The 12,184-nt window shown below is 36.0% G+C and overlaps 1 protein-coding gene across 2 annotated transcripts; it reads right to left on the reverse strand.

The window, feature by feature from the left end:
• Nucleotides 1-230: 230 nt before the first annotated feature.
• LOC306881845 (sterile alpha motif domain-containing protein 7-like) lies at nucleotides 231-8,237 on the reverse strand. Of its 2 annotated transcripts, XM_079436171.1 has the most exons (10): nucleotides 7,908-8,237; nucleotides 5,967-6,018; nucleotides 5,008-5,125; nucleotides 4,753-4,879; nucleotides 3,432-3,556; nucleotides 3,260-3,338; nucleotides 1,954-2,642; nucleotides 1,306-1,427; nucleotides 1,114-1,224; nucleotides 232-891 (listed from the first exon to the last, which is right to left on the reverse strand). In XM_079436171.1, exons 3-10 carry the CDS (start codon nucleotides 5,108-5,110, stop codon nucleotides 655-657), a joined length of 1,593 nt encoding a protein of 530 aa, XP_079292297.1. In that variant the 5' UTR covers nucleotides 5,111-5,125; nucleotides 5,967-6,018; nucleotides 7,908-8,237; the 3' UTR covers nucleotides 232-654. The 2 variants fall into 2 exon arrangements, with proteins under 2 accessions (XP_079292298.1, XP_079292297.1); XM_079436172.1 differs by lacking the exon at nucleotides 7,908-8,237 and having other exon boundaries at nucleotides 231-891; nucleotides 4,753-4,876; nucleotides 5,967-6,012.
• Between the last annotated feature and the right edge of the window lie 3,947 nt (nucleotides 8,238-12,184).

The raw sequence follows: 12,184 nt of genomic DNA on the forward strand, positions 1-12,184 counted from the left end.
GGTACAAACTAGCTAGCCCCTAAGTAAACAGATTAATTTAGGCTACATTTGATGTGATATTTTTAGCTATAAAATTGCAAAAAAAAAATCACACAAATCAGGGATTTAAACTAGATTCAGTCATATCATAAATCATGTATTTTCATTTGTGTAAAAAGAAAGTAATACTATATATTCTGTGTGGAAAATGCTGTATATGTTTTTTACCATATCAAATAAATCAAATAAAGACCAAAGGAGTAATTCTTTTTATTTTCTCCATAGCAAACAACACATGACAATAGAGAATAATTCAAGTTTAAAGTAAAAACCAAAAGACAATTTTACAATAAAAAAGGCTGCAATGATAAAGACAAAAATTATTTGTAATCGATTTGCTAACTTATTACAATATATATATATATATATATATATATATATATATCCTGCATTCAAAAATCTAACTCTGTTAGAGATCACATTCTGAACCACATTGTTGGAGACCACATTCTATTGCATAACACGGATAATAATATATTTGTGATGAATATTTAAAAATATATGATCAGTATATTCACTATAGAAATGTCAGTGCCTGTCTACCTTATGCATTAGGTGTCAAAACAGTAAAAGATTTTGAGGTAAAAAAGAGGTCCAACAGTTCAACATGCTCTTTCAGGTGGTCTCACTCATCTGACTTGGTGAAGGATTATCAGCTTCACTTACAGGCTCTGTAGATTTAAGAGCCTCTGTGTCTCTGGGGCTGCTGAGCAGCTCCACACTGTTGCAGTTGAGAGGAGAGCTGATGTCTGATGATCTGTCACCACTTTTCTCAGGCGGAGGCTGCAGACTGGAGACGGGCAGAGGCAAGTTCATCATGTTGTAGAACATGCTACCCAGCCGTCGGGACAACTGAAAACAGAACAGAACAAACAAATGAGTTCCATGAGTTCATTTTTTAAATAAACTTTAACTCAAGACCAAGGACCTCTTGGAGGGTAGAGAGGACCCTTAAAATAATCAGTTATATATGTATATATTTCATTTTATATATTAATTTTACTTGATATTTGAATTCAATTATTAACCTGGTTATTGAGATCAAATTTGGTCCTTTTGAAAGATGGCGAATACCTGTGATCGTATCTTAAGCGCTGGCCCAAGCTTCAGACCAAGTGTATCAAGGAGGTGGTCCTCTGTAAGAAGAGGTAACGTCTCTCCATCAATCATGTGGTCTTTGAATGTCTGCAACGGGTGACACACAAAAGAATGAGACTTAAAGCTATATAATTATAATCACATTTTGTCATTTTACATTTGTATTACCTGTGCATATTCAGCGCAGCTTGATATTTCACTGATGAAGTTGTAGACATCATCAACTGACCACTTGCGAATATCTTCTAATGAAGTCATCTCTTCTCCATTAAGAAACATATTAGAATGTCCTAGTTGAAAATTAAAACAAAAAATTAATAGGTAACGATAACTTTAATGCATCATCACTTTAATATTTCTTATACAAAATATATAGAGGCTGACAAAAACGTGCCAAACAAACAGTAAATGAAAAGTGTTGTTATTATTAACTAAAATGATAAAAAAAAAATCATTAATTTAAATAAAGCTGAAAATAAATAAAATAAAGTAAAAATATTAGATGAAAAACTTAGACTTTAAAAAGACTTTAAAATAACTGAAATAAATTGTTTAAATATTTTCAGTTTAAATACTAAAATGACTAAAATAGAAATAAAAATAAAATAAAGCTACATAGAAATATTTCAACAAACCCCCCCTAAAATATGACAATAACAAGATTACTTAAACTTCCACTAAAATTAAAACGAAAACAGAAAATATAATAAAGACTTACTCAAAATATTATTAATGTTATAATAATATATATACTAAAACAACGCAGTTAAACTCAACCACTGCATTTAAAAATGTGAAACTAACAAACAAACACACCAAGTGGTACAAGTCCATTTCCTGGCACGGGCAGCATGTAGGGCATTCCTGTGAGTGGGCCGGCGGCAGAAGGGTACAGAAACTTTTCTTGGAAAGCCGAGCAAGGGTTAGATATGTCTTTGTCACTGGTGCTAGCATTGCAGTTGGTGACTTCTGCACATCCCTCCTGCCCACTAATACATGCCTTGCGAATCCCTGCCTCTCCTTCCTTAAAACCTTTCCTGTTACATCCAGAAGACAGCTCTGTTTCTACTTTGGTTTGGTGTGGTTTGCTGGTGGTGACCTCACTGCTCATTTCGCCTTTCCCTTCAACTTCCTTCTCCTCCCCTGAGGCAGCTCCTGGACTCTGCTCGATGTTCTTCTCTTCTGATTGGCCTTTGGGGAGAGTGATGCTGCTGTCTGAGCTCTTATGATTGCTGGTCCTTCTGCCGGTCCTGCGTCCTCGCTCCCTTTGCAGTGTGCTGATCGGTGGGTAAGGGCTTGACATTAGGAGACTGTTAGCGTGCAGGTCTTCAAGGGCAGTGCGATGGACGAATACATCATGACCATCTGGGAGTCGCTGGCGTCCCCTGAAAGCCATTGGATTGGGTTGTATGCCCTGGTACATCATGGGATTCTCCATCCCAATAAGACCCTTTTGGTGGGCGTTCTCCAGTTCTTTTTGGTGCAGGATAGCATTCATCTCCATCCTCATTAAAAAAATAAATAACATTACAATTAGTGGACGCCCAGTTTTTCAGCGGTGGTGGTTCCGGAAGTATATTATTACTTATTATTTTTTCCATTCATTTTTTATAGGGAAAGTATTTGTTAAAGCATTATAAGTCATAAACCAAGACAACCAGCTACACAGTGAATAAAACTTTTATTCAAAGCACAAAAGTAATTAAAATTAGACAAAAGCACTGTTAGATGGATCTATCTATGATATCCATGATCTATCTATCTATGATAGATCTATCTATTAGACAGACAGACAGACAGACAGACAGACAGACAGACAGATAGATAGATAGATAGATAGATAGATAGATAGATAGATAGATAGATAGATAGATAGATAGATAGATAGATAGATAGATAGATAGATAGATAGATAGATAGATAGATAGATAGATAGATAGATAGATTAACAATTAATTAACAACCTCAAAGTTCACAACAGATCTGTCTTCCCATTGGACAAAATGAATGAGTTTTTTTTCCTTCTGGAACCTGATTGTTGCACTCTGTGGCTTTGCACTGTATTCGTCTGTATGATTTTACACCTATTGAATATAGGTATAGCAAATGCACTGAAATTTACCTGGCGATGTTCTGCTTGTGAATTAACTCTTGTCGTCTAGCAACCGTCTCCATGGATTCAGTTGGAAGGAATCCGTAACCTGCAAAATGGAAAATATTTGTAAAATTAGGTTGTTCTTCCTCACTGAGCTGCCCCTGTTTTTCTCTACATTTAACCTTAATTTCATTCTAACCTGTGCCAGGGAATCCTCTGCTTGGAATAACATTGGAGTTTGGGGGCAGAGGTGGGCCGAGGTGGACACCCATGTGGATTTGTCTAGCATCAGCTGATACCATTTCAGTGGGCGGCACCAGTTCCCTACGGATAAAGAGGATTAAAATCATCATTAAAAATATAACTAACACAACTTACATCACTGTTATATGATTATATTTCTATTTTATACATTGTGTTGTTATTCTCTTCCTATGTTATTGTTTTTTATTTCTATTCCCATATTCTTTCCACATAACCAATGTCTTATTTATGCTTTTTGTTTTATTTATTTTAATTTGCATGTTCCTTTTATTCATTTTAATCCTTTCGTTTCTATGTTCATTTTTATTTCTGTGCTAGTTCATGGAGAGTCACGCATAGAGTCATAAAATGATTTCACTGCACACTGTACTGTGTATGATTGTGTGTGACAAATAAAATTTGAATTTAGATTTCAATTCATAAAATTCTACTCTTAGTTTAAACTGCATAGTTACTTCACTGCAATCTTACTCATTTTATTGTATTTTATTTTATTCTACTGCCGTTTTAGTTTTTCTATGTAAATATTATGTACCTACTGTCATGCCAATTGATAGTTTTCACGTGACGTCACACCCTTATAGGAATGCCCACCTGGAGGGCAATACGAAACTTTGCTCCACTGACCGCCAGCTATTTTTACGCAGATTGCATCAAGATATTAAAAGGCGAGATTCAGTGGACACCTTATTGATGATGTATATTTTGTACAGGCAAGAATATGAAGCCAGAATATAAACGCAATGTGCAAAGTTTCACATTAAATGGCTTCCCATAGAAAACCATTAGAAGGAAAACACTGAACCTGATTGAGTTCATGTTCCCGGCCTCATCTGCTTGCCTGTGTAAACTATGTATCATTAATGTGGTGATTTCTGAATTTTATCTTTTAATATTACTGTTTTAAATATATTAAGTCACTTTAAGTGTTTTTACAACGTTTTGTCGCACTGTTTATGATTGAAATATTGCTTTATATGGACTGCAAAATGGCCAAAACTTGCATTTTGTTCAGAAATACCTTTGTTTTATTCTTTTGAGAGGGGATCTATATATTTGCGGCTGTGAAACAGATGAAAAATTGATACGCTTGTGCAGCAGTTCTATGGATGTTTTGCCCTCCAAGTCTTCGAGATGGTCACATGACTGAAAACTATCAAGAAAGCTCATGTAAATGGAACCTAAAATATCCACGAACAATTAAAAACTCGTTCTCTTTTACTGTCTTGGTTGTATTGGTGTTCATTCTAACAGACCTCTCCATGAAGCGGGGATCAAACTGTGCAGGCACACCCTGCAGTCTCTGCTGCCCCTGAGCCAAGATCTGTGGAGCCATGGCCATCTGGTTCCTCATCATGAGCTCCTGTCTTTGCCGTAACTCTGCTTCACACACACAAGGGAACAGATGTAGGTGTCAGTAGCCTAATAGCTCTTTCTCAGCTATATTTCATCAAGGTTGCGATCAGCTCTGGTTTAGGTGTTCTATGAACACTTCCATGATGACCTCTCACCTCCAGCAGACATTCCATTGACCAGTCGGTACCAGTGTTTCTCATCCAGAGCACCTTGCTCTCCCAGCGCCGATATCTTCCTTAACTGTTCACGTGGGGTCATGACACTGCCTCTTTCCTGAGTGTAACAAACATATCCATTCTCAAAATTTTGCACATTAAAGAAAATTTTTCACTGCATTGCATGGACAAAAAACAAAAACCAAAAAAAATACAATGGAGGCCAACTACAACTGAAGCTCTTTGGTAATCAACAATTTCCAAATCAACTTATTTTGTGTTCAACAGATGAAAGAATACATAGGCCTAGAGGTTTGGATTATGACAGAATTTTCATTTTTGGATGGTGTACCTCTTTAAATAACTTACAACACACAGTAGTGGTGTTTCCTGTCTAAATAAAGTTGAATCATTGAATGATTGAAAATTCAGTGACTTCATAAAGACACTTTGGTGAATTCAGAACAGCATACTGACATGCTACTCTTACTATTTTAGAAAGGCAGCCTATAGAAAGATATAATACAAATCGTAAGAGTAGTATGTGGTTCTGAATTTAGCAACTTATTTAGTTTGTAAATGAATCAGCATTTTGAACAAATCGGTTTAGTGAATTATGATTCATTCATAAAGACGGTCACTTGTCACCTCTTGGCGCCACTATGTAACTGCAGATAAAGTCACCGAAAGAGTAAAACACATGGAACTCATGATGAACTTGGCATAGGCCTACCTATTCACTGCCAATACTGTAATAGCATCAAGACGAATTACATAGCCTACTATTGACACAAGACACACAACCGATCCCTTGGCTCATAAATCAGTATTATTGTTTACTATCTAATACTAATACTTTCTTGACAGGTCAGTTAACAACACCTATTTAAGATAAAATCATTAAGAGAACTCAAACATCAATGTTAAGAAGGATAGATATCATGTAATGAAGTAGCTACCTGTTCACTCACTGTGCTTAACGTCGCTCCTTTCAGTCTGAAATTGAGAAACCTACAGAGAGAAAAAATGATAGGTTGTAACCAGTTTGGCAACATCTTAGTTCCTTGGTAGCAGATATTTCCAGGGAAAATAATTATCTTGAAATTTAGTAGTGTAACCAGTATTTGAGATTTACTAAGCAAACACTTAGAGCCAAACAAAAAACAGGGCTATAACCATTAGAAAAATGTATATATTAGCCTATATTATATTATATTGTGATATTATTCTCTTCATATATCATATGAAAACAAATCTGTGAAGTGTAAATTTTTCTACCTGTGAAAATATTTACTGGAATAATACAATAGGTCTCTGGATAATTAAATCTACAGATCTTTATTCCTAGATAAATTCTTCCGTATTCTGTACGGGACAGCCTCTGTGCGTATTACCCGTTATGAGGAGCCGTTCTAATCTGAGTCCTGTAATCCTCCTGTTAGTCCAGCAGTCTGCCTGTTACATCTGCTGACCAGCATGCGTGCGGTCCTGCTGTCAGCCAACCCCCAAACTACCTTCAGGGCCCCTATTCCCCCCTCGGATCCTATTAGCTAAGTCCTGACTATACAGCATTTTAAAGGGATGTGTTGGAGGTAATCCCAGAGTTTAGAGTTTTACCCTCAGCAAACCTTGCCTGTAAGCATACCGGACAATACACCCTAAGTGCTAAGCCTATTAGCCTCCATTAGCCCCAGAGATGTCCCAAAAACACCTTGGGATATAAATCTGGGATACAATCGGTTTATGTGGTAAATGTGGTGCAGCCAGACACACCGACAACTGTGTTAAAATTCTGCCTGATTCTGCCTGCCTGTTCAATATGGAATGAAGGAATGATAGCCTATTTATTATCTGTATTTATCATTTGTAGTCATTTATATGTAGAACTATTCTTTAAATAATGTTTTAAAAAATCATATAAAAATACAAAATGTACCAATAGCAATGTATATATTATAAAGTGTTTTCAGATTTTTAAAATGTAACACAAACCTTTTAAAATGTAATATAAAAATAGATATAAAAGAAATAAAAAATAATTCTATATAATGCAAATGATATATTATGCAAAAAAAGAAATTATTCATGCATTCCTTATTCGAAAAAACGAATTATTCATTCTGACTGTAAGATAGCAGATATTATAATTTAAGTAGCCACCTTAGTATTTTTCCCCCCTCAGATTAGTAAGAGTAGACGTGAAAAACATTTGACGATTTGCAGCATTCAAGATATTTACAAAACAATACCATATGAGGCTTAAACATATTCACAAGGCCAAACCCCTATATTAGGCATATTTCCAAAGCAAGTGCAGTTTTTGGCATGCATGTGACAAGTGATGCCATATCCAAGTCACAGACTTGAACTGGATGGATTTGCTTGTGGCTAATCTCATTAAAGGAATAAATTAAGGGAAAACTGCTGACGACTTAAATCAAGCCTTGCATTTGGGTAGGTCATAGTAGATAAGATAATAATCATCTGTTCTAATGTACTTCCTTTGTACAGTAAGGGCACAAGATAATTCCAATGGTAGACATCCAAGTCTAGGATGGGTATAACTGGAAGTGGCAAGGATATGAACAGTATCAAGTACCTTGATCACTTTTTTGTGCATAAAAAAGAAAAAAAGGCAGTTAAAAAGTGATTTTTAACAAGTAAATTAATAAAGCTTTGGTTAAAATGAAGAGCACATGCTATCATAATTCAGAGCGACAGCTGCAATGCATATAACACTGTTGCACACCATTGCAATGTATCAGTGAAATGAACATGTAAAATGTAGTCTAAATCCTCAACCTTACATTACAAGTTAAAACACACAGCTGAAACTAGCAAAAGAACAAATAGTGGAAGATAAATTGAAGCCATAAAGACCGAAGAGACATTAGACTCACCTCTGAATGTCTTCCAGAGAAATGGGAATCTGTCCAAACTCTCAGTCAGGATGAAAATATTAATACATTCATTCCAAACAAGTAAAATGATTCCAAAATGAGCATGAGACCTGAAGCTGCAGCAAGAAAGTCCACAACTCAGAGCACTCTGAGATCTTCAGTCCTGCCGCAAAAGCCTCGACCAACAAGTGCCAGCTCCTGGTCTTAACTAAAAAAGACCTTTAATTACAGATTCATGTTATCTCTATTAGCTTGGCTTTATCTGCCTGCTTAAGCCCCCCCTTACCTGACATCACTATGATCTCTCGCCCAACTGCACGCGGGACACTCTGCTGAAATGTAATTAAGAGCACTGCCTAAGCACAGTGGCTAAACCTCTTTCAACATTTACCTCAGTAATCCTCTGTTAGCACTTTAAGACCGAGGGTAAGACACCTAAATGCCCAGCTTCCTTTTCCATGGAAAAGACAGTGTCAATTGAAATCAAGCAAGATGTGCATGTGCCTTTCAAGTGTTTTATTGTGAATGTGACACAGAAATTATTCTCAGAGTGTTAATGAGAGACTGTATGAGGTCTCACTGGGTGCCTGTCCTCCTGACTATGTTGTGGAGGATCATGTGCTCAGACTTGTTAATCTGACAGTTTGTGCTCACCACCCGCTTACAGCATCGTCTGCAGTTCCCAGACTTATATTTTTTAACACTGAGAGGATCAGGGAGAATTAGTATAGGGATAGGTGTGTGCACAATTGGGTGGCATATGAGCATTTTGCAGCAAAACAGATTCTTGGGGAGACACAAACACGCGGAGATTGGCGGCAAGCGTTCACTTCCCGCTGGGATAAGCTGACAGAGGGTTAATAAAGCTGTTTTGCTGATTATTAGAAATGGCCCCACACACCACCTCCTGTAAAAGCTTTGTAAGAAATTAGCAAACAAATGCTTGTGAAGTCAAAGGAATCTCAAATACTGATTGATGACATAACCACATAGCATTTTATCAAATAGCATTTAAACTTGTGGCCTTAAAAATGGCAATATACAATTTACTATATTATTCAAAGGTTTGTGGTCAGTAAGACTTTTTTTTTTCAAAGAAATCATTACATTTATTCAGCAGGAATGCATTATCCTGTTGAAACAAAAAAACAAACAGCATATGCTGGTTAGGTATGTTTTGAAGCATGGTCCCTGCAAACATGCCTCTTCGGGGCCCATGCTGGCTTTTTGCGGGCACACTGGACTAGGGCCAACCCACACCAAACCCAAACAGGCCCAGTGTGGGCTAGCCCAGCCGAGGCCCACAGCTTTGGGCTCACCGCAGGCTCTCTGTGAGCAGCCCACACTATGGGACTGCCCACATTAATCCAGTGATGGCCCAGTGTAGGCCAGCCCGTTCGGGCCCAGAGCAACTTTTGTACCTTTGGGCCCTTGCAGGTTTGGTGTAGGCAGCCCTGTAATGCAACTAGGAGAATACTAACAGTAACTACATTTACATGGACATCAATACTCCGATTTTAATATTATTAAGACAATACTCTGATTAAGAGTCTACCATGTAAAGAGAGATTTTTGATTACTTTAATCCGGCTAAAGTCATAATCGAAGTAAACACAAATCGAATTAAGACATGTGGAGTATTCCTATTTTAGTCGCATTATTGAAGTGCAGTACAGACATGTAAACACCTTAATCAAACTATTACTGTCGTGTAGGACTTTTCGCCGCACTCACTTTAATTATGTAACATGATATTAAATACAAAGTTCAATAGTATTTTGTCAGCTTTTGCACTTTTTTTTTTAAACAGCTTTTAAATGGGAATGGTACATTTCTTTTCTTTATACATCTCTCAAACCAGTAGTATTTACATGTTTTATCCTATTATTCTTTTTTTTAAAGGAAACACTCAAGCCCAATGATGAAAAAAGAAGCAGCAGCACTTCACTAGCATGGATATAGTTCAAGATTAAAGGTATGCTTTAAAAATATGTATATAAAAATCTTTGCACCCCATAGCAACACACAAGGGTTGTCTTCTCCAGACTGCACGTTTCTTGGTTTCTTGTGTACTTTTAGCTACATATTTTGGGTTATTATCCTGTTGGAGGCATACGGTATACACATGAGACATTTGTGTTTAATTTCATCACTCTTTAGGAGGAATTAAGCATTTTTTAATTAACTGTAAGAGTGCCAACAAATTTGTCCACATCTGTTTGTATCTGTTTTAAGTCACCCAAGTTCAGACTGCACTGGACTTGTGTATTTGTCAGTAATCTTTACCTTTCTTTCAGATAGTGCTGGAGAATCTTCTGCAGTCAGGACTGCGTGTGCTAGGCCCTACTCCAGCCAAGTCAACTCCTGATGTTTGTCTGCATCAATAGAGACATGGGCTTGAACACATTCAGTGACTGGGGTTCAATCATCAAAAGTCACTCCAGTTAAGCCGTGCATCCCAAGAAAGACTTAGGATAACAAGTAAGTGTCAATAACAATTGTAATTTGTCAATATTACTATTGTAGGATTACCACAGCAAATTACCATTCACAAGTTAGTACAATTTACTGTAGTACCTTTACTATAGTATGGTTCAAAAACACTGTAGTATTTAACAGAGAAATTTGACAACATTTTCTATGGTAAATTTACTATAATATTTTTTCATGTGGGCAGCATGGCTCGCCTGCTAAGCACATTGTGCTGTGTCCTGGTTGGGAAATGGGTAATTTCAAGTCCAGTCTAAAGTAAGGAGTTGATGTTTTTTGCAGAGATGTTACCTGTTTGTATGGCCTTTACATTGCTTTGTATTTTTTTTTTTTTTTGTACTTTTGTGCATTTAGATTTTTGGCTGTATGTAGCTGTATTAACCTGAATTGAATGTTTTCTATTTTGTATTTAATAAATTGATTTGAAAACCCTTTGACTACTGTACATTATTGACAATACAGACATTAGTTATGTGGTGACTGCAACCATTTCAGATGTATAATAAATGTTTTCCTCAAAGACTTAAGTTATTGTAGCTGGAAAGTATTGATAGTGAAACAGATGTATTGTTGTAGATCAGGGGTGCCCAGCCTGAAATCTGCAGGAAGGTAGATCTCCAGGACCAGGACCATTTTAAATCAAATGCTGTTGGTCTATAACTCTGTATTTCTGCTTTATTTACTGAAGTTTTGAAGAGCAGAAGGTGACCATTATGTTATTCATATCTTTATTGTTCTGTGCAATTCTTTTTTTTTTTTTGACAGTCCAAATTCAACACAAAAAAAATCTTATTTTGAGAAATTAATCCTATTAATCCTAAAATATTGTACAAGTCAATCACACAGGTTTAATAATTATATATGAACAGTTTTTACAAATATATACAATATACATCTACAATAGTATAATTCCTAACAAACCATACATCTGTGAGTCTTTAACAGCATTTTAATGTGATTAGTCTACTCATAAATGCTTTATTAGTAGACAAATCTACTTATAAATGTTGCACAGGTGTGAACTCATATCAGCCAAAAAGAGAAAATCAAGAATAAAGTGCTTAGACATCGGGAGAGCAGAGTATTAAGACATGTAAACCACTAATTTAAGAATCTGTGCGGAGTAAGCTTTTTAAGAGGGATTTCTGTCCAGCCTGTTTGTGCACTGTATTATAGAGTCACAGCGAGGCAAAGGGATAATGTGGGGTTTAACCCCAAAACCACTTGGTAAAGACTCTGTTGGCAAAGTCTGAATTATGCCAGAGGCTAAGGGAACTCTTCAAAGAAATTAAACAGACATGTGAATGTGTTACCACAGTGAAATACATGCTAAACAAACCTATGACCTCTGACCCCTATGGAGCGTGCTGTTATTAGTACACGTAGACCTGCAGTATGAAGTTACTAACACATGCCTTTAAGACTGATGGATATCCTGGGTCAGTTTCAATAAAGAATAGATTTTTTTAATAATTCTGTATGCACTAAAAACACTACCACTGAAAGTCAAGACATCACAAAAACATTTTATCTTTATATTTACACTACTATATTACAATTTTTATCAAGTCTATCTATGATGGACATGTTTTCAATTTCTGAAATAAAATTAATTTTGACTTTATAAATATAAAATGTTACAATTTCTTGTAGAAAATAGGCTACATTTAAATTAAAATATATATTTGTTTAAAATGAAATATAATTCCTGATCAAATTAAATAATATTCATTTATTCGTTCCATTTTTACAGTTGTTAATATTTCAAAATCTTCTTTCCACCAAAA

This window comes from Barbus barbus, assembly GCF_936440315.1.
Source record: "Barbus barbus genome assembly, chromosome: 15".
In the NCBI taxonomy this organism is placed as follows: Eukaryota; Metazoa; Chordata; class Actinopteri; order Cypriniformes; family Cyprinidae; genus Barbus; species Barbus barbus.

Excerpts from the sequence above, each read along its gene's own strand:
- LOC306881845 (XM_079436171.1), bottom strand. The coding sequence starts at position 5,110 with ATGACCCCACGTGAACAGTTAAGGAAGATATCGGCGCTGGGAGAGCAA. Across the intron at positions 3,339-3,431 it reads CAGAGGATTCCCTGGCACAG|GTTACGGATTCCTTCCAACT; the intron begins GTTAGAATGAAA and ends TCCATTTTGCAG. Across the intron at positions 1,428-1,953 it reads AAATGGACTTGTACCACTTG|GACATTCTAATATGTTTCTT; the intron begins GTGTGTTTGTTT and ends ATTTTCAACTAG.